Genomic DNA, 24,016 nt, shown 5'->3' with positions numbered 1-24,016 from the left:
AGTCAACTGATGGAAAAAAGTTGGGAGCATAACAGAAGGGTGGGAATGGTTTTTATAGATATAGAAAAGGCATATGACTCAGTTAACAGGGAACGACTCTGGGAAGAAACGAAGAAGATAGATATAGAAGATGGATACATTAATGTAATAAAGAGAATGTACGGAGGACACAATTGTAGAATTAGAACACCATGGGGAGCTCTGAATACTTCGAAATAAGACAAGGGCTTAAACTTTTTAATGTTGTGATGGAGGGAATGAATAGGGCAGTTAAAGATATAAAAGAAAAAGACAAAAATATGATTTTTGCAGATGATAAGGTAATATGGGGTGATAAAGAGGTAGATGTACAGCTACACTTGATGCGTGGAGGATATAATGTAAAGGTATGGATTAAAAATAAATAAATATAAGAGTGAAGTAATGGTATTTGGAAGAGACCACTTATTTAGGGAGTGAAATATATAGTGATGGAAGAATAATGAACGAAATTAATAGGAGGTTACAGAAGGGAGGCAATTTCTGTTAAACAGTAAACCACCTGATTTGGAATAAGGAAGTTTCAGAAAAAGGAAAACTCCTTATGTATAAGACTTATTACTTCCCTATTCTTACCTATGGAGGAGAAACATGGACAATGACAGAAAGGGACTGGAGCAAACTGCAAGCAGGGGAAATGAAATTTCTCGGAGCAGTTAAGGGGAAAACAAGAATGGACAGAGTAAGGAATGTAGATATTAGAAAGGACGTTAAACAAGAAAGTATGAGAGAAGAAATTGAAAAAAGAGATTAAGGTGGTACGGGCATGTTAAGAGGATGCGTGGGCAGAGACTTCTCAAAATTATGGAAGAACTAAAGTTGGATGGAAAAAGACCTAGAGGGCACCCAAGAACACGGTGGAGTGAGAATATCTGTGGAAAGGTGAGGTGTGACCTGTCAGCAAGGGGAGGAATAAAAGTGGTGGGAGGACCGAGAGAAATGGGGACTCGTCAGCACCCAGACCTGGCAGTGGATATAAATAGAGTGTCAGAAGGGGAGAAAGGGAATGAAATGTAAAAATAATCTAAGATAATTAGCAATTTTCAGAGTCACTAAATTTTTTTTGAGGGAGATCCAATGACATTTCCTCCCTACAGACAGACATCATTCTTCTTTGTTTTTGAAATAGTACTGGAGTAAGCAGCAATCTGTAAAATTCATCTGCCTTCTTCCTATCTAAAAGTTGTTGTATACTGACTTCTCTATCTTCTCCTTCGGCTGGTGCACAGCCTCTTGAATCACCCTGGATGCAGAACGGTTAAAAACAGTTGGAAAAGCTTGTAAGGGTGTTGCAAGGTAGCTTGTGGTCGGAAATAATTGTTAAGAATAGAATTTCATATGTTTAATTAGCACTACAGTTAGCTGATCAGGCTGTTGCAGGCACAGTTTCAATTGGCCCGCCGGATACAATTCGTGTCGGTTGTTCTCCTAGCGTAGATGACAGCACACGAGACTGCTCAGCCTTTGGCTCGGGTTTGGTCTTACTGCCGTCCCGTGTCCAGTTTTTGTATCTCTCTCTTCTTTGGGTTTAGGAAACCAAACCAAGAACACGTCTGGTGACACCATCTCTGGTGGGTTGCTTGAACTCCATGTGCGACAACCTGATTGACTAACTTCAGTACTAATTAACTTGGACATGGTGCAATGTATATGGGGTTCACAAATGAATATTGGGGTTTTAAAGCTTTATAAATTTTATTACATTAATCTTACAGTTCTAAATGATATGTCAATTGAAAGTAACTCAAAAACTTTTTACCCAGAACCTTATAAATGTTCAATTTGAGCACTGGGGTAGCAAAGTACGTTATTGGTTGAACTTCACTGTACACAAGTGCTGCATAGGCCACAAGGGGCACCATGACAGGGCTTGCTTTGCATGGCCTCCACGTTCACCCGACATAACGCTATGTGATTTTTTCCTTTGGGGCTTCATCACCACCGCTACTGCAAACCTCCATGAATTAAGAAACCAGACTGAAGCAGCTGTTGCTATGATCACTGAAGACACACTTATCAACATTTGGGATGAACTCAGCTATAGACTTGATGTGTGACAAATGCTGCTCACATTGAACATTTATAAAGTTCGCACGAAGTAATGGCCGCTATCGACAGGGGATCTCAAGTTGATTCCGTATTTCTAGATTTCTGGAAAGCTTTTGACACCGTTCCTCACAAGCGACTTCTAATCAAGCTGCGGAGCTATGGGGTATCGTCTCAGTTGTGCGACTGGATTCGTGATTTCCTGTCAGGAAGGTCGCAGTTCGTAGTAATAGACGGCAAATCATTGAGTAAAACTGAAGTGATATCAGGTGTTCCCCAGGGAAGTGTCCTGGGATCTCTACTGTTCCTGATCTATATAAATGACCTGGGTGACAATCTGAGCAGTTCTCTTAGACTGTTCGCAGATGATGCTGTAATTTACCGTCTAGTAAGGTCATCCGAAGACCAGTATCAGCTGCAAAGCGATTTAGAAAAGATTGCTGTATGGTGTGTCAGGTGGCAGTTGACGCTAAATAACGAAAAGTGTGAGATGATCCACATGAGTTCCAAAAGAAATCCATTGGAATTCGATTACTCGATAAATAGTACAATTCTCGAGGCTGTCAATTCAACTAAGTACCTGGGTGTTAAAATTACGAACAACTTCAGTTGGAAGGACCACATAGATAATATTGTCGGGAAGGCGAGCCAAAGGTTGCGTTTCATTGGCAGGACACTTAGAAGATGCAACAAGTCCACTAAAGAGACAGCTTACACTACACTCGTTCGTCCTCTGTTAGAATATTGCTGTGCAGTGTGGGATCCTTACCAGGTGGGATTGACGGAGGACATCGAAAGGGTGCAAAAAAGGGCAGCTCGTTTTGTATTATCGCGTTATAGGGGAGAGAGTGTGGCAGATATGATACACGAGTTGGGATGGAAGTCATTACAGCATAGACGTTTTTCATCGCGGCGAGACCTTTTTACGAAATTTCAGTCACCAACTTTCTCTTCCGAATGGGAAAATATTTTGTTGAGCCCAACCTACATAGGTAGGAATGATCATCAAAATAAAATAAGAGAAATCAGAGCTCGAACAGAAAGGTTTAGGTGTTCGTTTTTCCCGCTCGCTGTTCGGGAGTGGAATAGTAGAGAGATAGTATGATTGTGGTTCGATGAACCCTCTGCCAAGCACTTAAATGTGAATTGCAGAGTAGTCATGTAGATGTAGATTTAGTAAAACTGTTTGAGTTGCTCTTTCATTTGGCATATCATTTATAACTGTAAGTTTAATATAATAATTTAAAAAGTGTTAAAACCCCAATATTCATTTATAAATACCCTGTATTAAATTTTTTTGTAGCAATTATTCCTCAGTACAGCCTACTCTATAATAGCCTTACAAGCTTTACAGACAATTTCTCACCACCCTCTAGATGTCTGTTGACAAATTGGCAACATATCCATAAATAAAACAGGTGACATAATGAAAATGTCTCAGGTTGTCAGAGTGAAGTGCTTTTCTGTCAGTTACGTGTAAATAAATAGACCGACAGTAATAGTTTTAGGTTGTACAAGTGCATGAAGCGTGAAGTCTGAACAGAGATGAGCCATTTTAACAGGAACATGCTGAAAACACTTAAAAGTACCATGTAAATGTGTATTTGCTCATATGCTCAGGCTAAGATAAACTAAAAGGTTCGCCAAGACTTGAAAAGTGAAAAATAACTCATTAAGTACATTTATACACCAAAATCAAATCATCATCTATTCTTTAGTATACAATAATAACAACAACAACAATAACAATCAGAAAGCTTTGCAAAGATACTTTTTGAATGCATAGACAAACTACTATTGGTAAAAATGTACATTCATACATAGAATACAGATGTTACACGAACTTTGAGTAATAGCCTTCATATAAAGCATGCAGTCAAACCTTCACATATTTGATACATATGTTGCTTAATGGCATATCTATGTGCAGAAAAATTTCAATTTTTTTATTCTGTTGAGATATTTAGGAGTTTGACAAAGCACTGAAGATCCACCTCTTGGAGGTCTAATACTATTCAATAGAAAAAAATCTCTCTCATGTTATTGCTGGTGACTCTTATGTTTACATATAATAATCAGGAAACATTGAATCTGGTCAAGGTGAAAGAAGCAGCATTTGGTAAACTAAATTTTGAGAATTATTTTCCATGTTTTTGTTTTGTTTATTTCCAAAGAGCTTACATTTGTTTACTGCATTATGTTGCTTGCCTGAATTAGTCTATTAGTAGATTTAGATGCATGTATGTTCTGTTTGTTGAGCTTTTCGTGCATGCAGAGTAGTTGCTTTACATTAGAATTGCAAAATGTGATTACTTATTCGTTAAGTAATATTATAGGACAGTAACTGAACATGCTTTTGGGTCACAATATAAGTAGATATTAAAAAACATTGTACTTCACATTTAGTTTAATATTTACATCAAAAAACATAATTTCGGTTTTGTGCTTAAGTAACCAGTGACTCTTAAATTTATTCTTTATTATTTCTTATTGATTAATGCTGCAAATGATATGTGACAGAAATGATCAGTTCAACTTTTGTATTTGTTAAATCTGATAGTATCCATTCATTTTCTGAAAAATTTCTCTCAAGATTAGTCTCCAGACTATATGGAACAGTTCAGTTGAGATCTAGTGCGAGAAGCAATAGTTTCATCATCCAATGTTTTATATGAAACATAAATGAACCATAGACTGCTGAGATTATTGTGAACATTTGCTAAAGTGTACAGTGCAAAAAAATATAACTTCTATTAAGGTAGGAAGTTTGATACTGGGAGAATGGGGAATTTCTATTGATATTTATTTTGTTGGGAATGCAAGTAACGGATAGCCTTAGTCAGTAGACAAGCAAAAGGGAAAAAAAAATCACGATTTGTGTGTAGCAATAATAATAATAAGAAGAAGAAGAAGAAGAAGAATAGTAAGAATAAAACAAAATCAGGCAAATATAGCATCTCTGGGAATCTCCCCCTATGGAGAATGTCCAGTTACCATAAGTGTGCCCCATAACAGGGACTGGATGTAGCCCGCTGTAATAATTACTGCGCAGCATGAGGATGACATTTATGATCAATATTGCACAACTGAGCTTTTTATAGATTGACTCAAGATGAATTAAACAATTTCAGGCATTTAAACATTTTTTTTAAATTATTGTAGCCATTTACCAGTACTTTTCAGCTCACATTCCAAACTGCGATTATTCCTTTATCATAGTCAGCAAGCCACTTGACATCCATTGCACACTCCAGCAGACTTCCCCACACAATCCAGTCTGCAGCTATATGTGTCCCTCCACTCTAGCATGTGTTGTGACATCACATGTCCATCTTTATCTATCATCAGGTCGTTCATTTTTCCTGTCTTCCCCCAGCTCTGTGTAGGGAGTCACTCACTCACATGCAAGCGCACGCTCTCATGTGCGCATGCGAGCACACACACACACACACACACACACACACACACACACACACACACACACACACACACGTTTATTGGTCCAAGTTCAAAAATAGATGCAAAAATCAATTATAATAATGTTGAATGAACACAATAATAATGTTGAATGAACACATCATCAGAAAGAAAATTGTCGAATTAACAATTAAGCCAATGCACAGACACGAAAAATGTCACAACTAATATTTCTGGGAAGCAGAACAAATGGAGCCAAGATAAACTGTGTGGATTTTGCAGACTGTTTTGTAATACTTTCATGAAATGTAACTGAGAGCAGTTACTCGTACTAATTTTCTGGATAAATAGTGAATAGAATTGGTCTCAAAATTTCAACAGAAAAAAAAACAATATTCATAAAACACAAAAAATGCAGCAAAATACAAGAAAAACCAACAGCTAAAATATAGAGGATTAGTAAATTTAAATATCTTGGAGAATCTATACAATAGAATGGACACAAAAAAATTGCAGTTACTGTTAGAGCTAGTAAAATGGAAAGAGCATATGGGCAGATGATAGCTACAACAAGAAGTGCATATCTAGAAAAGCAAAACTAAAACACTGTAGCGCAGTGGTAAAACTGGATTGTTCATATACATATGAGTGTTCAATCATGAACTATAAGCTGGGCAGGACAGAGGTACTTGAAAGCCAAATTATTACAAAAGTAATGGATGCAATACAAACTACAGATGGATGGAAAATGAGAAGTATCCAGGAGATCTATAAAATTATAGAGAAAAATGGCAAAGTGAAGATTAAGCTTCTTTGGACACCTCTATCAAATGAATCAGAACAAGTATTCTTCTGTGTCTGGAAAAATAAGTCAACAGTGGTGTTCTGAAAGGATAGGGTAAACATGCTTTGCGGTGACATGTTTGTTGCTGTTAGAAGTACTTTATCTTGTCGTGAAATTGAAGTAGATAGTTCCTGTGAGTTAGCATTGGCAGAGGTCATTGTTGGCAACTCAAATAAAATAATAATTGGATCCTTTTGCTGACCTCCCATTTCAGATGATACAGTTGATAAAAGGTTCAAAGAAAACTTGAGTTTGATTTCAAACAGGTACCCGACTCATATGATTATAGTTGGTGGTGACTTGAATTTACCCTTGATATGTTGGTGAAAATACATGTTTAATTCCAGAACAATATGAGCGGAGATGCTGAGTCGCGATAGGCACGATGAAAAGATTCACACAATCATAGCTTTCGGCCATTAAAGTGTTTGTCAGCAGTAGACACGCATACACACAGGTACACACACACAGACACTCAAGCAAGCGCAACTTACGCACGTAACTGCAGTGTGCACTTATGAAACTTGCAAAGTGGATGCATATAGCTGGAGACTGGAACCTGGGGAAGACGACTTTATCTCAATGTAGACAAGTGTAATGTGCTGCAAATACATAGAAAGAAAGGTCCCTTATAATTTAGCTACAATATAGCAGGTCAGCAACTGGAAGCAGTTAATTCCATAAATTATCTGGGAGTACGCATTAGGAGTGATTTAAAATGGAATGATCATATAAAGTTGATCGTCGGTAAAGCAGATGCCAGACTGAGATTCATTGGAAGAATCCTAAGGAAGTGCAATCCAAAAACAAAGGAAGTAGGTTACAGTAGGCTTGTTCGCCCACTGCTTGAATACTGCTCAGCAGTGTGGGATCCGTACCAGATAGGGTTGATAGAAGAGATAGAGAATATCCAATGGAGAGCAGCACGCTTCATTACAGGATCATTTAGTAATCGCAAAAGCGTTATGGAGATGATAGGGAAATACCTTCACTAAAAAGTAAAGCAGTATATTGCTACCTGCTACGTATATCTCGCGAAGAGACCATGAGGATAAAATCAGAGAGATTAGAGCCCACACAGAGGCATACCGACAGTCTTTCTTTCCACGAGCAATATGAGACTGGAATAGAAGGGAGAACCGATAGAGGTACTCAGGGTACCCTCTGCCACACACCGTCATGTGGCTTGCGGAATATGGATGTAGATGTAGATATCCAGCACAGATGTCAAATGATGATTATGATAATGACAAATCTGTCCATCATTGTGGTATCTGGAAAGTTCAGTGTCTTTCGGTTAACCTTCCCTAGTTCCAGTAATGCACTCATCTGCTGGCTCAAAGTGTCTGTGATGCCAGATTCACTGGTTTGGGTGTCTTTACCTGAACTTTATTTACTTACTGTTAGAATATCCCACTGTGTCACCTCATTTTATGTCGATTGTTCTTCTTGTATCTTTTACTTTGGTTATTTTAATAAGAGACTTGGTCTCGGTAGTCACATCTCAGTGAATAGCTACCAGTTACTGGCAGAGGGGGCTCAGCCCAGAACAGCGGTACGTGTAATGACGGAAGCGTGTACAAATTCCACAGAGTTCCCAGCGGGCATCCTCCAAGGTGCTTTCTTCAGCGCCGAGCGGCCCAAGTACATGAACTACGGCGCCATCGGCTTCGTCATCGGACACGAGATCACACACGGCTTCGACGACCAGGTACGTATTTCTAATCTTACAAAAAAGATTGACAAAACCGAACCTACATTTAGATCATTTACAGATTTAGAGAAAGCTTTTGACAGTGTTGGATCGGAACACACTGTTTGAAATTCTGAGGGAAGCAGGGGTAAAATCCAAGGAGCAAGAGGTTATCTACAAATTGCACAGGGAGCTGATTGCAATTATTCATATCTAAGGGTGTGAAAAGAGGAAAGGGAAGTAAAGTTCTGCGTGGGGGAGGGGGGGGGGGGATGAAAATTATAAAATTTGCTTATGACATTGTAATTGTATTAGAGATGTCAAACTACTTGGAAGAGTAGTTGAACGGAATACAAAGTATTTTGAAAAGAGATGACCATTTAAAATAACACAAGGATAATGGAATCTAGTTAAGATCCTTCGATGCCAGAAATGCATCTGGCCCAGATGATATCACTGTAAGATTTTGTGTTGACTGTGCTACAAATATAGCTCCATTCTTATCTGTCATCTATCAGAGATCATTGGAACGGCGGAAAGTTGACCGGCGTTGCTTATTAAAACGTTGTTGTGATGCCTCGTGTAAGGAGTAGAAATGTGTACCATCACGTTTCCGACTTTGATAAAGGTCGAATTGTAGCTTAACGCGATTGTGGTTTATCGTATCGCAAGATTGCGGCTCGCGTTGGTCGAGATCCAATGACTGTTAGCAGAATATGGAATCAGTGGGTTCAGGATAGTAATACGGAACGCTGTGCTGGATCCCAATGGCCTCGCATCACTAACAGTCGAGATGACCGACATCTTATCCACATGGCTGTAACAGATCGTGCAGCCACGTCTCGATCCCTGAGTCAACAGATGGGGACGTTTGCAAGACAACAACCAACAACCATCTGCACAAACAGTTTGACGACGTTTTCAGCAGCAGGGACTATCAGGTCGGTGATCACGGCTGCAGTTACCATTGACGCTGCATCACTGACAGAAGCGCCTGCAGTGGTGTACTCTATGATGAACCTTGGTGCACTAATGGCAAAACGTCATTTTTTCAGATGAATCAAGGTTCTGTTTACAGCATCACGATGGCCGCATCCATGTTTGGCGACATTGGAAGCGTGTATTCGTCATCGCCATACTGGCGTCTCACCCGGTGTGATGGTATGGGGTGCCATTGGTTAAACGCCTTGGTCACCTCTTGTTCACATTGACGGCACTTTGAACAGTGGACGTTACACTTCAGATGTGTTACGACCCGTGGCTCTACCTTTCATTTGATCCCTGCAAAACCCTACATTTCAGCAGGATAATGCATGACCACACATTGCAGGTCATGTACGGGCCTTTCTGGATACAGAAAATGTTTGACTGCTGCCCTGACCAGTACATTCTCCAGATCTCTCACCAATTGGAAACGTCTAGTCAATGGTGGCCGAGCAACTGGCTCGTCACAATACGCCAGTCACTACTCTCGATGAACTGTGGTATCGTGAGGAAGCTGCATGGGCAGCTGTACCTGTACACGCCATCCGAGCTCTGTTTGACTCAATGACCAGGCGTATCAAGGCAGTTATTACAGCAAGAGGTGGTTGTTCTGGTTACTGATTTCTCGGATCTATGCACCCAAATTGGGTGAAAATGTCATCAGTTCTAGTATAATATATTTGTCCAATGAATACCTGTTTATCATCTCCATTTCTTCCTGGTGTAGCAATTTCAATGGCCAGTAGTGTATGATAAGGGAACTGTGTGGTAACGTACAGAGCAAAGTTCACACAGTGCACAGACAGATGATGCACTTGACTCACCTCCCTGAGAGAGAGAGAGAGGGGGGGGGGGGGGGGAGGGAGTGTAAATACGGATGCTGATTGGCCGCCACATTTTTACCTGTTTTGTATTTACTATTGTAGGAGTAGTGAGCGAGGTGCTGCTGTAGTTCTAGTTTATTTAGTAGCATAATTATTTGACTTTCAGAAATACAGTAGGTTTTACTGCACTTGTCAGTTAATTTTACTGTCAGGGAAAGTATTGTGTTACTAGTTGCATCTCCAGAGATGATTGTCACATTAGATTTTCACATCAGTTTTTGTATACAAATTTTTGATAGTTGAGGGGCTTAATGGATGTAAATAATAAAGCTTAATTTTTAAGGATAGTAAAGGTGAATTTCTGGGTGTTCCACAATTCACGGCATTCACCTGTGTTTAATGTGTAGCTCCCAGAAATTTCATTGCTGTATGTTTATTTGTTGTTGTTCAGTGCTGTAGTGGGTAGAACGCTGTGTTGTATTGCACAGTTAGCGAATTTCAAGATGGCAGATTTAGAGGAGCAATGTGTCTGCAGTAAATTTTTTGTGAAACTCAAGAAAACCAAATGATGCAAGAAGCCTACAGTGATGAGTGCTTCAGCCGTTCTCAGCATTACAAATGGTTCACATGGTTTAAAAATGGCCGGACAGAAGTTAAAGGTGACCCTCATTTGTGACACCCTTCGATGTCTGCCAATACCTTCTTGTCAAGAACATCAATGAAATTGTGCATATTGAAGACAGACTGTCAGAGTGGTTGCAGAAGAATGTAACACTTCAGTTGGATCAAGTCATGAAATCCTGACACAGCATCTTGGAATGCTTTGTGTTGCTGCCAAGTCCACCCCACAGCTCAGGAGTCGAGACGATAAAGCTGAGATGTAGGTCTACAGTTATGATGTTGAGACCGATGTTCAGTCTTCAAAATGGGCCAGGGAAGGTACTCTGAGACTTTGAAGGAGTAGTTCACCATGAATTGTGCCACAGGATAAACTGTTAATCAGTGGTACTATCGAGACGTGTTGTGACACCTGCGAGAAAATGTGAGATGGAAACGGGCTGAAATGTGGCGAGACAATTCGTGGTTCTTGCATCGTGATAACACACTCACACATTCACCCCTGTTGGTGTGTGACTATTACACACAAAAGAAATCACTGTGTTGCTTCATTCTCTGTACTCTGCAGACCTGGCCCCTGCAGACACTTTTTTTATTTCCAAAGTTGAAAGCCCTAGTGAAAGAATGAAAAGCTACAATGATAGACCAGATAAAAGAAAATTTACAGATGGCGCTCCAGGTGATCCACCAAGAGGCGTACACAGAGTGCTTCCAGAAGAGGAAAAGGAATTGAGAGCATTGTATCAATTGTAGAGGAAAGTATTTCGAAGGAGACCATGAACAATGAGTAAAAGGTAAGTGTAGAAGAATTTTGAGGATATAGTTCCAGAATTTTTTGAATGGATTTCAGAAGCAGAAATAAATTATTAAAGTAGAATGATTTGAGCTCACACAGGTACTTGGCAATCATCATTCGTCCCGCTTATGATTCCTGACTGGGACAGAAAAGAGTGAGTGGGGGGGGGGGGGGGGGGGGGTGTGCAACATTCATAAACAAAGTATCTCTGTGACACACCACATAATGGCTGGTGGAATATAAATGTAGGTGGCTAACAGTCTATAATAAAAACTGTCACATCCTCAACAGTTTATTACAGTTCTGTGACAACATACCTGTAGGTGTACAACTATTTACGGAACTGTATGTGTGGAAAGTATTATAATCTTGTAAGCATTATTTATGTAATTGTGGCAACAGACCTTAAGCTTAATCAAAAAACTGCAGGGCCGTCAGTTTGACAAGGATGGCAACCTCGTGGACTGGTGGGACCCAGTCACCCGTGACGAGTACCTGAAGAAGGCAGAGTGCATTATCTCACAGTACGGGAACTACACTGACGATCAGACAGGCATGCACGTGAGTACACTTGCTTTTTTTGGTCAATCGCCTCCTTTTCCAAACATATTATGCACCATATTCAATCATATTAACTCCCAGTTTGGAAATAAATTTTGTGAGTCTTGTTTTTCCTCCATATATTAATCACAGTTTTGGCGAACAATCATATCACCTTGCACATTTGACTGCCCCATTTGGCTGCTAACAGTTCTGGTGAAGTTGCATTTGGTTGCCCCATTTGACTAATCATTCCAATGAAAATGGATCTCCCTGGCACAGACGACTTGCCCATTTGATTAATCACCATTCTGATGAAAATGCATCTCATCTCTACATTTGATTTACAGCATGTGATGCATCTCACATATTCAGCTGCAATATCTGACTACTCATCATTCTATTGAGGATCCATTTCATCTGCCACATTTGAGTGTCCAATTTGACTAACCATTTCAACCAAGACCAATTTCACATGGCACAATAGACTGCCCTATTTCATTAATCACAATTCCAATGAAGAGATGAACCTCACTCAGGACATTTTCTACCACTCATTCAGGACTTTTACTATCACATTTCACTGATCATTCTGATGAGGATGCATCTTATCTGGCACTTTTGGCAGCTCACGTTTGACTAATCACCATTCTGGCAAGGATGCATCTCATCTTCCATATTTGTTTGTCTAATTTGACTAAATTATTTTGATGGATGTGCATTTCAACTGACACATTCGACTGCCAAATGTTACTAATTGCCATTAACATGTACCTTATGTGGCACATTTGTTTGTCCCATGTGACAAATCACCATTGTGGTGAAAATTCATGTCTTTGTGTCCTATTTGATAGCTCCATTTGTGCAATAATTTCAGTGAATGTGGCTTTCACACAGCACATTTATCTGTGTCATTTTATTAATCAATTGTTCAATGAACGTTTATTTCGTCTTGCATAATCAACTATCCTGTTTGTGTAATCACAATGCTTGTGATGATCCATCTCATCTGGCACACTCATTTGCTCCCACCTGACTAATTGCCGTTCCAAAGGGGAAACACCTCATATGCCAATATTTAACTGCTTCATTCCACTAATATCAGTATTCTGATAAAGATCCATCTCATCTGATGCACTTCACTCCATGCGTCCTTTGTGGTAAGATCACTCTATATTTTGTAACACTGTAGGGGGTAACAACAGTACCAATCTGTTCTTCAATGTATATATTCATAGAAACAGCAGAATATGCACACACCTCCATTTTCACCTTGTAGACCTTGCCAAATCCATGGGTGATCAGCAGGAGGATATGAATAAAAGTAAAAAAAAAACATGGACAAATTAATACAATTGACGGTGTCACGTTGCAGCTTAACGGGATCAACACGCAAGGGGAGAACATCGCAGACAACGGCGGCATCAAGGAGGCGTACCGCGCGTACCTCGCCCTGGAGCGTCGCACCGGCAAATCCGAGCCGAGGCTGCCCGCACTGTCCGGATTGTCTCCGCGACAGATGTTCTGGGTGTCCGCCGCACAGACTTGGTGCTCCAAGTGAGTTTTGGGACCCCCCACCTCACACCCACTGTTTGTGTTTCTAAGGCTGCATCAGCACTTTGTGGCAAGAAAATGTGTGATTACTACTTACTACAAATGGTCGATGCAGCTTCACTAGGTATGAAGGTCACAGCACGTTACCTTGCACAGAACGTTTCTCGGTACAAAAGACACAACAACACCGTCGAGTGGAGAGTCATTGCCAGCAGTACAGTAACTTTAGGTCTGTCCCACGGAAGTGTGTTGTGGTGATTGCTGTCGTGTAGTATACAAGGTGAGTCACTAACTATTGCCACTTAGAATAACTCTGAAAGTATGATAGTAGCTTTAAAGTTTGTGGGACAAATGTTGCATGGAACTATGGGGGCCACAATATGACATTGGTGTTTTGTTGCTAGGTGGGGTCGCGTCAGAGAAATGAAGGTACTTTTTTTTTTTTAACACATGGGATGCTATGGTTTGGTACTTATTTTCTGATAGCAGCTATCGAGACAAATCCAATAATGTGTAACAGAAAAGTCTTTGAAGGTCAACGAAGGTGACAAAGGCAGCGTGGATGTCCATTTACAGAAGATGTCCGGAGTGATGACCATTGGTACCAGTGCAGTGCTGCAAACTACGTATCGTGGAATAAGTGGTATTCCTTATCACTTCGGCACTTACCGAAGCACATGCTCTGATAATTCTCTCTCGTATATCTTGCAAATAGTAAATATTCACCGAATACACCATTTGACGGTACAACACTACTAGGAATGGTAAGACTAGTATCATCGAATCAAGTGAATGTGAATGATGTATTCCTTCGAAGAACATGTTGATATGCTTCTCATTTACGGAGAATGCCAACGAAATTCAGTGATAGCTAAAGACTTATACGCTGAAAGATATCCTCAGTGTACTCACCCTACACGTCGTACATTTAAATATGTGTATGATAAATTGAGAACAACTGGATCTTTAACACATCAGAAATGTATCCGACAAAGGAAAGTTACTAACGAGGAAACGGACATTGGTACTCTCGCCACTGTGGTTCGAGATCCTTGTGTTAGTTCGCGTCAAATCACAACGGAATCTGGCATGAGACAGAGTAGTGTTGTTCGTGTTCTGCATTGCCATGAATATCGTCCTTACCTTATCAGTCTCCACCAAGAATTAACTGGTACGGATTGTATGCACCACATTGAATTCTGCCGATGGGCTCAACTTCAGATTCAGACGGATGACTCATTTATAAATTTGATTATGTTTACTGATGAGGCTACATTCACGAATCATGGAAATGTTAATTTGCATAACATGCATTATTGGGCAACTGAAAATCCATGTTGGCTGTGGCAAGTTGCACACAAAAAACCGTGGTCAGTGAAGGTATGGTGTGGCATTCTGGAGAACAGAATTATAGGCCCCTATTTCACAGAAGGACATCTTAATGGTAAGAAGTACACCACATTACTGCAAGAAACATTAGGTCTGTTACTGAAGGAAATACCTTTAGGAACAAGGAACAGAATGTGGTATCAACACGATGGGTGTCCGGCACATTTTTCACTGATGGCTAGAAATGAGTTGCAGAGACAATGCCGAACCCATTGGATCGGATGTGGAGGAGATGTGTCGTGGCCAGCTCATTTGCCAGACTTGACGCCTCTGGGTTTTTTCTTGTGGGGGTCCGTAAAAGACATTGTTTATAAAGACATTCCAAACACACATGAAGATATGCGAGAGAGAATTGTCAGAGCACGTGCTTCGTAAAGTGCCGAAGTGATAAGCAATACCACTCAATCCGTGGTCAGAAGCTTGCAGCACTGCATTGATACCAATGGTCATCACTTCGAACACCCTCTGTAAATGGACATTTGTGCCACCTTTTTGACCTTCGTTGACCTTCAAAGACCTTACTGTAACACATCACTGGATTTGTCTCAATAGCTGCTATCAGAAAATAAGTACCAAACTGTAGCATCCCCTTAGGGAGAAAAAAAAAGTTGACCTTCATATCTCTGAAGTGACCCCACCGAGCAACAATGTCATATTATGGCTCCCATTGTCCCTTTTAGCTCATACTTTCACAGTTATTCTTGGTGGCAATAGTTATTGACTCACCCTGTATTAATGACCTACCAGGTAATATTAGTAGTAACCTCAGACTGTTTGCAGATGATGCAACTGTCTGTAGTGATGTTTTGCTTAAAATAAGCTGCATAATAAGGAGAAGAAAAAAAAGAAAGAAACATAGTACTCTGAGGTACCTGTAAGTACCAATGGTAATCAATCAAAAACTAGCTAGGAATATATTACAACCCCTTATGTATTGCTCTTATGGACTGTGGAACCAATAGTAGACTAATTAGACCACATATACGGGCACATAAGCAGTCCCATATTCCGTAGGTGAATTCCACTTGGAACAAATCATAATTTGTTGTGCAATGGAAAATATCCTAAATCACACACTTCGCAATCGTTTGCAGATCGTAGATTTGTGTAGATATAGAAAATATTATAGCAGCGTGGGTGGCAAAAATTGTAGAGGGAAACCAAGGCCTGACTACGATATACAGGTGTAGTAATTACTCAGAGGTAAAGAGGATTGCATGCATTAGATTAGTGTAGAGAACTGCATCAGACCAATCCTCGTACTGTGAACCAGAAACAACATGTTCATGTTTGTGAGGTGTGTATGTTTGTGCAGTATGTATGTGTGTTTCTGTGGTGTGTCTGTCTTTGTACAGTGTCTGACCTAATTTCCATAGTGTGTGTATGTGTTGGCACAGTATGTTTTTGTTGTGTGTATTTCTGTTTGTATATGTATGTGTGTTTGTGCAGCGTGTATGCATGCTTGTTTGGATGGAGTTTATATATATTAGCAGTATACAGGGTGGTCCATTGTCCGTGACTAGGCCAAATATCTCATGAAATAAGTGTCAAACGAAAAAACCACAAAGAATGGAACTTGTCTAGCTTGAAGGGGAAACCACATGGAACTATGGTTGGCCCGCTAGATGGTGCTGCCATAGATCAAATGGATATCAACTGCATTTCTTTTTTAAACAGGAAGCCCCATTTTTTATTACATATTAGTGTAGTACCTAAAGAAATAGGAATGTTTTAGTTGGACAACTTTTTTCGCTTTGTAATAGATGGCGCTGTAATAGTCACAAACATATGGCTCACAATTTTAGACGAACAGTTGGTAAGAGGTAGGTTTTTTAAATTAAATTACAGAACATAGGTACATTTAAACATCTTATTTCGGTTGTTCCGATGTGATACTTGTAGCTTCGTGAATTTATCATTTCTGAGAATGCATGCTGTTACAGCGTGATTACCTGTGAATACCACATTAATGCAATAAATGCTCAAAATGATGTCTCTCAACCTCAATGCATTTGGCAACACGTGTAATGACATTCCTCTCAACAGTGAGTAGTTCGCCTACCATAATGCTCGTGCAAGCATTGACAATGCACTGCCACATTTTGTCAGGCGTTGTTGGTGGATAACGATAGCAAATGTCCTTCAACTTTCCCCACAGAAAGAAATCCGGGGACGTCAGATCCGGTAAAGGTGCGGGCCACGGTATGGTGCTTTGACGACCAATCTACCTGTCATGAAATATGCTATTCAATACCACTTCAACTGCACGTGAGCTATGTGCCGGACATCCATCATGGTGGAAGTACATCGCCATTCTGTCATGCAGTGAAACATCTTGTAGTAACTTCGGCAGAACATTACGTAGGAAATCAGCTTACATTGCACCATTTATTGCTATTGATAAAACAGGGGCCAATTATCCTTCCTCCCATAATGCCGCACCGTACATTAACCTGCCAAGGTCACTGATGTTCCACTTGTCGCAGTTGCCCAATAGTGCATATTGTGCCGGTTTACATTACCACTGTTGGTGAATGAGGCTTTGTCGCTAAATAGAAGACGTGCAAAAAATCCGTCACCGTCCCGTAATTTCTCTTGTGCCCATTGGCAGAACTGAACACGATGTTCAAAGTCATTGCCATGCAATTCCTGGTGCATAGAAATATGGTACAGGTGGAATTGATGTAGATGTAGCATTCTGAAAACCGACGTTTTTGAGATTCCCGATTCTCACGCAATTTGTCTGCTAATGGTGTGCGGATTAGCCGTGACAGCAGCTAAAACACCTACTTGGGCATCATCATTTGTTGCAGGTCGTGGTTGACATTTCACGTGTGGCTGAACACTTCCTGTTTCCTTAAATAACGTAACTATCCGGTGAACGGTCCGGACACAAGGATGATATCGTGCAGGATACCGAGCAGCATACATAGCACACGCCCATTGGGCATTTTGATCACAATAGCCATACATCAACACGATATCAACCTTTTCCGCAATTGGTAAACGGTCCATTTTAACACGGGTAATGTATCATGCAGCAAATACTGTCTGCACTGGCGGAATGTTACGTGATACCACATACGTATACGTTTGTGACTATTACAGTGCCATCTATCACAAAGCGAAGAAAAAGGTCCAACTAAAACATCCATATTTCTTTATGTACTACACAAATAGGTAATAAAAAATGGGCGTTCCTATTTTTAAAAATGCAATTGATATCCGTTTGACCTATGGCAGCACCATCTAGCAGGCCAACCTTAGAGCCATCTAGTTTCTCCCTTCAAGCTATACGAGTTTCGTTGTTTGTAGTTTCTCTGTTTGATGCTTATTTTGTGAGATATTTGGCCTGGTCACTATTGATAAACCACCCTGTATATGTATATGTAAGAATATATATTTATATTAACAGTGTATTTAAGGGACGTATGTATTTTCATACTGTGAGTATGTAGGCATGTGCATTGTGAATACACGCACGTGTGATATGTGTATGTGTTATTTATATATGCAAAGGAGTTTTGCTATTTGGGGAGCAAAACTGATGATGGTCAAAGTAGAGAGGATATAAAATGTAGACTTGCAATGGTAAATAAAGCGTTTCTGAAGAAGAGAAATTTGTTAACATAGAGTATTGATTTAAGTGTCAGGAAGTCGTTTCTGAAAGTATTTGTATGGAGTATAGCCATGTATGGAAGTGAAACATGGACGATAAATAGTTTAGACAAGAAGAGAATAGAAGCATTCGAAATGTGGTGCCGCAGAAGAATGCTGAAGATTAGATGGGTAGATCACATAACTAATAAAGAGGTATTGAATAGGATTGGGGAGAAGAGAAATTTGTGGCACAGCTTGCCTAGAAGAAGGGATCGATTGGTAGAAAACATTCTGAGGCATCGAGGGATCACCAATTTAGTACTGGAGGGCAGTGTTGATGTCTCTGAATGTGTTGTGTCAACCAATCCATTCTTCTACTCAGTTTTTCCCACAAATGTCTCCAATTGTGTTTAATACCTCCTAGTTAGTTATGTGGCCTAGCCAGTTGATCGCCAGCATTCTTCTGTAGCACCACATTTCATAAGCTTCTATTCTCTTCTTGTCTAAGCTGTTTCACTTTTGTACATGGCTACACTTCACACAAATACTTTGAGAAAAGATTTCCTGTCACTTAAATCTGCACTCAGTGTTAGCAAATTTCCCTCCTTAAGAAATGCTTTTGTTGCCATTGCCAGTCTACTTTTTGTATTCTCTCTATTTTGGCCATCAGTTATTTTGCTGCCCAACTAGCAAAACTCATCTACCCCTTAAGTGTCTTGTTTCCTAATCTAATTCCCTCAGCATCATCTAATTTAATTCCACTATATTCCGTTATCCTTGTTTTGCTTTTGTTAGTGTTCATCTTACACCATTCTTTCAAGACACTGTCCATTCCATTTAACTGCTCATCCAAGTTCTTTGCTTTCTATGACAAAATATCCACCCCCAGTAGCTGAATGGTCAGCGTCACGGATTGTCAATCCTCTGGGCCCGGGTTCGATTCCCTGCTGGGTCGGGGAATTTTCTCCACCCAGGGACTGGGTGTTGTGCTGTCCTCATCATCATCCTATCATCTTCATCGACTGCAGGTCACCAAAGTGGCATCAAATTGAAAGACCGGCACCCGGCAAATGGTCTGCCCGATGGGGGGGGGGGGGGGGGGGGGGGGGGTCCTAGCCATATGATTAAATAAAAATAAATATGACAAAATTACAGTGTCATCGGCAGACCTCAACATTATTATTTCCTCTCCCTGAACTTTAATTCCTGTTCTAAATTTTTCTTTGGTTTCCTTTGCAGCTAGTGTAATGTACATATTGAATAACTTCGGGGATAGGCTACAACCCTGTCTCACTCTGTTTACAATCACTGCTTCCCTTCCACACCTGTTAACTCTTGTAACTGTCATCTGGTTTCTGTACAGGTTGTAAATAGTCCTCTGCTCCCATTATTTTATCCCTGCCACCTTTAGAATTTGAAAGAACATATTCCAGTCAACTTTGTCAAAAGTTTTCTCCTAAGTTAACAAATGCTATAAATGTAGATTTTCCTTTCATAACCTACCTTTGAAGGTAACTCACAGGGTCAGTATTGCATCGCGTGTTCCTACATTTCTCCAGAATCCAAACTGATCTTCTCAGGCATCAGTTTCTATCAGTTTTACCATTTATCTGTAAAGAATTCATGTTAGCAATTTGCAACCATGAGATATTAAACTGATAGTTCAGCAGTATCAAAATTATTTCTGTAAATATGTTTGTAATAAGTTCTATAATTAAATTCCTTTTATTTCATGAATTGCTAAAACACATTTAAGAAATTTTTGCTGCTGTAATTTAATTTGTTATTACTCTGAGACAAAGAGTGGTACTTTTTAGCCCCCACATGAAGGAAGTAAACAAAAACAGCAAAGAAGGAAGTAAACAAAAACAGCAAAGGAAAGGAGTGACAGTCTCCACTCGATTCCGTTCGCAGGTACCGCACCGAGGCGATGCGGCAGCGGATTACCACCGGGGTCCACTCACCGGGTCGCTTCCGCGTGCTGGGCCCGCTCAGCAACCGGCCCGAGTTTGCCGAGGACTTCGCCTGCCCGCTCGGCTCCCGCATGAACCCAGTGCAGAAGTGTCAGGTGTGGTAAGGAATACGACGGGGACGCTACACGGCCGAACGCCCGTCGCCGGCTGCTCCGGGCAGCCGACACTCGCCACATGCGTGCGACTTCTTCACACTCCACGGACCTTCTGACTCGGTGCTAGTGGTTCTCCAGAAGAAAAGGGAATCTGAGTGCAGTCAGTGGCTGGCCGACCCTCCGACTATGGAGTTCTGTTTACGTGCGACATTTACCGTGTGTACCGCCAGGCTGCGGCCTCGGAAGAGACCAGCAGACATAACCGCAGGACGTCGGAAGGAGACGGTCCGGTTGCTACGGTTTCAGTACATCCTCCGTTGAGGTTGTGCGAGCACGTATTTATATCCTAAAAACCTCCTCCTCTTTATGGTGGACAAATAAATATGTATGCAGAAGCACTTATCTTTACTCTAAATGTTTAATCAATAATTTTAGATAATACTTCCTTTTTTACAAATATTGCGTATTCATTTTGGTGGAGTAATATTGCACAGAAAAAAGGCACCTATGTGACTAAATTTTGAGAGAAAAAGACACAATTTATTGAACAAAAGGTAGTGAAGTGATCATTATAGTCATTTAAACCAGTGTAATGACAGAATGGTCTACGACCAAGAATATTCATTGTCTTGTTGGTGAGAAGATAGTCCTACTGCGTTTTGGAGGTGAGAAAAGAGCTAATCAGATATTTTCGGTTAATGAAGTAGAGACGAGGAATGATTCTTCAGATAAACATAAAGAGCACACTGCTCGATTTGATGCTCGCTCTGTTCAGCAAAAAGCTGAGAAAGCAAACTAGGCAATAGCCTCCCTGCAACAGTCAACAGAGGAATGAATGACATGGGATCAATTCAGGAATTGTTATACCCAATAAGCAGAACAGTTTAATAAGTTGTTGTTGGAGAAGCATTATGGGCTGTGGAGTCTGCAAATTGCAAACTAATTCTTGGTAATTTACAATAAAGGCTACAAGGTTACTGTAATTAAAGTAGTCCAATACACTAAGTAATGAAGAGAATTGTCTACACTGAGGTAGTCTTATTCTGATGTAATTAGTGTGATCGTTGAGGAAATGCTGAAAAAGGTGCTGCAGTTTTTAAGAATGAACCACGGATGAAGAAAACTTAACTTTTTAATTTTTAATGGTGCTATGGATATTTATTTTGTTGTTATGGTAGCAACATTTGGAACAAGTGCCCAGTGATCATAGAAAACAACAGATAAGAGTGTTTGTTAACTGAAAGTGGGTTTACTATTAGTCCTTGTTAAAGGGTACCACTTGTAGGGAGACTGATTGTGTTCTAGACCACTTAACTGCTCTCACTGTAAATCAGAAACTCCATAAGCTAAAGAAATGTGGAATGATAGTACTGTAACAGATGCATCCATCCAAAATTTTCCCAGTCCTACATAATCTACTGGAACAGAGACAAAATACACTGTGTGTGTTCACTGTCAGAAAAGCACAATGAAGAAATCATGAAAATTTCTAAGAACTCAAGTTTCTACTTAAAAGTGGCTTTACTCACAGACTGACAGAACTTGAGTCAGCACATCAGTTATTTCTTGGCTGCAAATAATAAACATCATTTTGTTACTATTAATTTCTGAAACTTTGTGTATCCTCTAGATGTTGCTGTGAATTGTATCCCTAATGGCAGCTGATACCAAAACCAGCCATTTCCCATCCTGTGGCCTTTACATACGGAGTAATAGAATATAGCCTGGTGGTACAGTTTAGTATACGCTCTATTATCTTAACTAATCCTTATTGAGCCTACACGAGATAAACAATGGACACAGCAGACCCTTCACACAGATTTCCTCTGATACCAGGTCCCAAACCTGGCTCGACAGAATTTTTGGTAGTACAATAGGCTCAAAGTTAAGGGCCTCAGGTATTGATGCAGCACTTTTCAATGGATTTTACTGGCCTACTGCGTTTCTCTATGAGCACGTCTCCTGATTTATCTTGACGTGTGGTCTCGTGCTTACACAACTAGTACCTAAACACTGGAGCAGTACTCTAGAATTGGCAACACTATAGTACGTGATTTCTTTTACCGACACACTACACTTTTCTAGAATCCTCACAGCAAGTCAAAGTCTTCCATTTGCCATTCCTATTGCTGATTTCATCTGTTTACCCCATTCAATATCACTTCTCAGTATTACTAATAAATATTTCAATGATAGGCTCTTGAAGTTTATTGCTTATAACTAAATCTGATGGTTTCAGGGTTTTGACCAAGTGCCTTATCTCGACTATATCACAAGTATTGTACTGTTCAGTGTAACGGTATCTTCTGTGCATCCATAAAACTCTTACAATAGTTCATACAATTTACTGCAGCAGTAGTGACCAGTGAACCTCCACTAACGGAATTAAAAAAATGATTATGCCTTTTCATAATGATCCTTAGACTGGCAGAGATGAAATGAAGTCATTAATTCCTTCACTACTAGCGGACATTGCGCATTTGACTGTATTCCTGCTCTCAAATATGACGTAATTGTTAACTACCTGCACGCCTTTCAGTTTTCTGCACATTATTACTCCTAATTTAATGTTCGCACGAGTGTTCTTGTCAAATTGTGGTAGAGTCACCAATACATTTTATACACAGATACCATAACTTTTGCATCTTCAAGAACAGCAAAAATGTGTGACTGATTTACAAATTACTACCATATCAAAACAGTCTGTAAAAAAATGATCTCATATATGTAGTACTGAAAGTGTGGTCTGATAAATGTTAAATGCTTTTTGTCCGTGGTACGTGAAACATGTAGAACTGTCAGACACTGCACTGTATATCACTGAACATTTATTGATATGTAATTGTGCCTGGTCTGTGGTGAAATGTCGAATCACACGTGGAGGGAACACGGATGCCATCAGAAATGTAGCACACTGCACTGGATGTGAAAGAGGTCGTATTGTCTGCCTCATTTACATATCTAACATTTCACGCACGGCAGGAATTCGGAGTTGCACGTAGACAAACATATTTATAAGTCACTGTTATGTGTCGCATCATACGTGTGACACAGCACATCGTGTATTATGCCTAATTTATTTGAGTGTATCACTTGTAAAGGTTATCTCATTCTTATTTCTGTTTTGCCTTGAGATGGGACCATAGTAAGTGCTTTATACATACCTGCTTTTGTATTCTTGTTTCAATAAAGATGACTTTTTGTTGTTGTTGCTATGTCTGTTTTCTTCTTTCTCTACCACCCTTGCCTGTCTGAATGTTGAGACCCACTCTGGATGCTGCAAAAATGGCACAGTAGCAGTGATTCCATGATTTTCATATATACAGGGTGATCCATTGATAGTGACCGGGCCAAATATCTCATGAAATACGCATCAAACGAAAAAACTACAAAGGACGAAACTCGTCCACCTTGAACGGGGAAACCAGATGGCGCTATGGTTGGCCCGCTAGATGGCGCTGCCACAGGTCAAACGGATATCAACTGCATTATTTTATTACATATTCGTGTAGTACGTAAAGAAATATGAATATTTTAGTTGGACCACTTTTTCGCTTTGTGATAGATGGCGCTGTAATAGTAACAAACGTATACTATGTGGTAT

The 24,016-nt window shown here is 40.1% G+C and overlaps 1 protein-coding gene across 13 annotated transcripts in view; it reads left to right on the top strand.

Annotated features, from left to right (window-relative positions):
- The window catches only part of LOC126294996 (neprilysin-2-like), a 485,741-nt gene extending 462,114 nt beyond the window's left edge, over positions 1 to 23,627 (top strand). For all 13 annotated transcript variants that reach the window (XM_049987246.1, XM_049987245.1, XM_049987243.1 and 10 more), the window contains 4 exons: positions 7,939 to 8,057; positions 11,691 to 11,822; positions 13,177 to 13,358; positions 20,259 to 23,627. In XM_049987246.1, coding sequence (XP_049843203.1) covers positions 7,939 to 8,057; positions 11,691 to 11,822; positions 13,177 to 13,358; positions 20,259 to 20,421 — 596 coding nt within the window. In that variant the 3' untranslated portion in view covers positions 20,422 to 23,627. The remainder of the gene's footprint in view (positions 1 to 7,938; positions 8,058 to 11,690; positions 11,823 to 13,176; positions 13,359 to 20,258) is intronic.
- The last annotated feature ends 389 nt before the right edge of the window (positions 23,628 to 24,016 follow it).

The sequence above is a fragment of the Schistocerca gregaria genome, chromosome 11, assembly GCF_023897955.1.
Source record: "Schistocerca gregaria isolate iqSchGreg1 chromosome 11, iqSchGreg1.2, whole genome shotgun sequence".
Classification (NCBI taxonomy): Eukaryota; Metazoa; Arthropoda; class Insecta; order Orthoptera; family Acrididae; genus Schistocerca; species Schistocerca gregaria.
The sequence above is the reverse complement of the archived record's forward strand: the minus strand, read 5'-3'. Positions and strand labels throughout refer to the sequence as shown.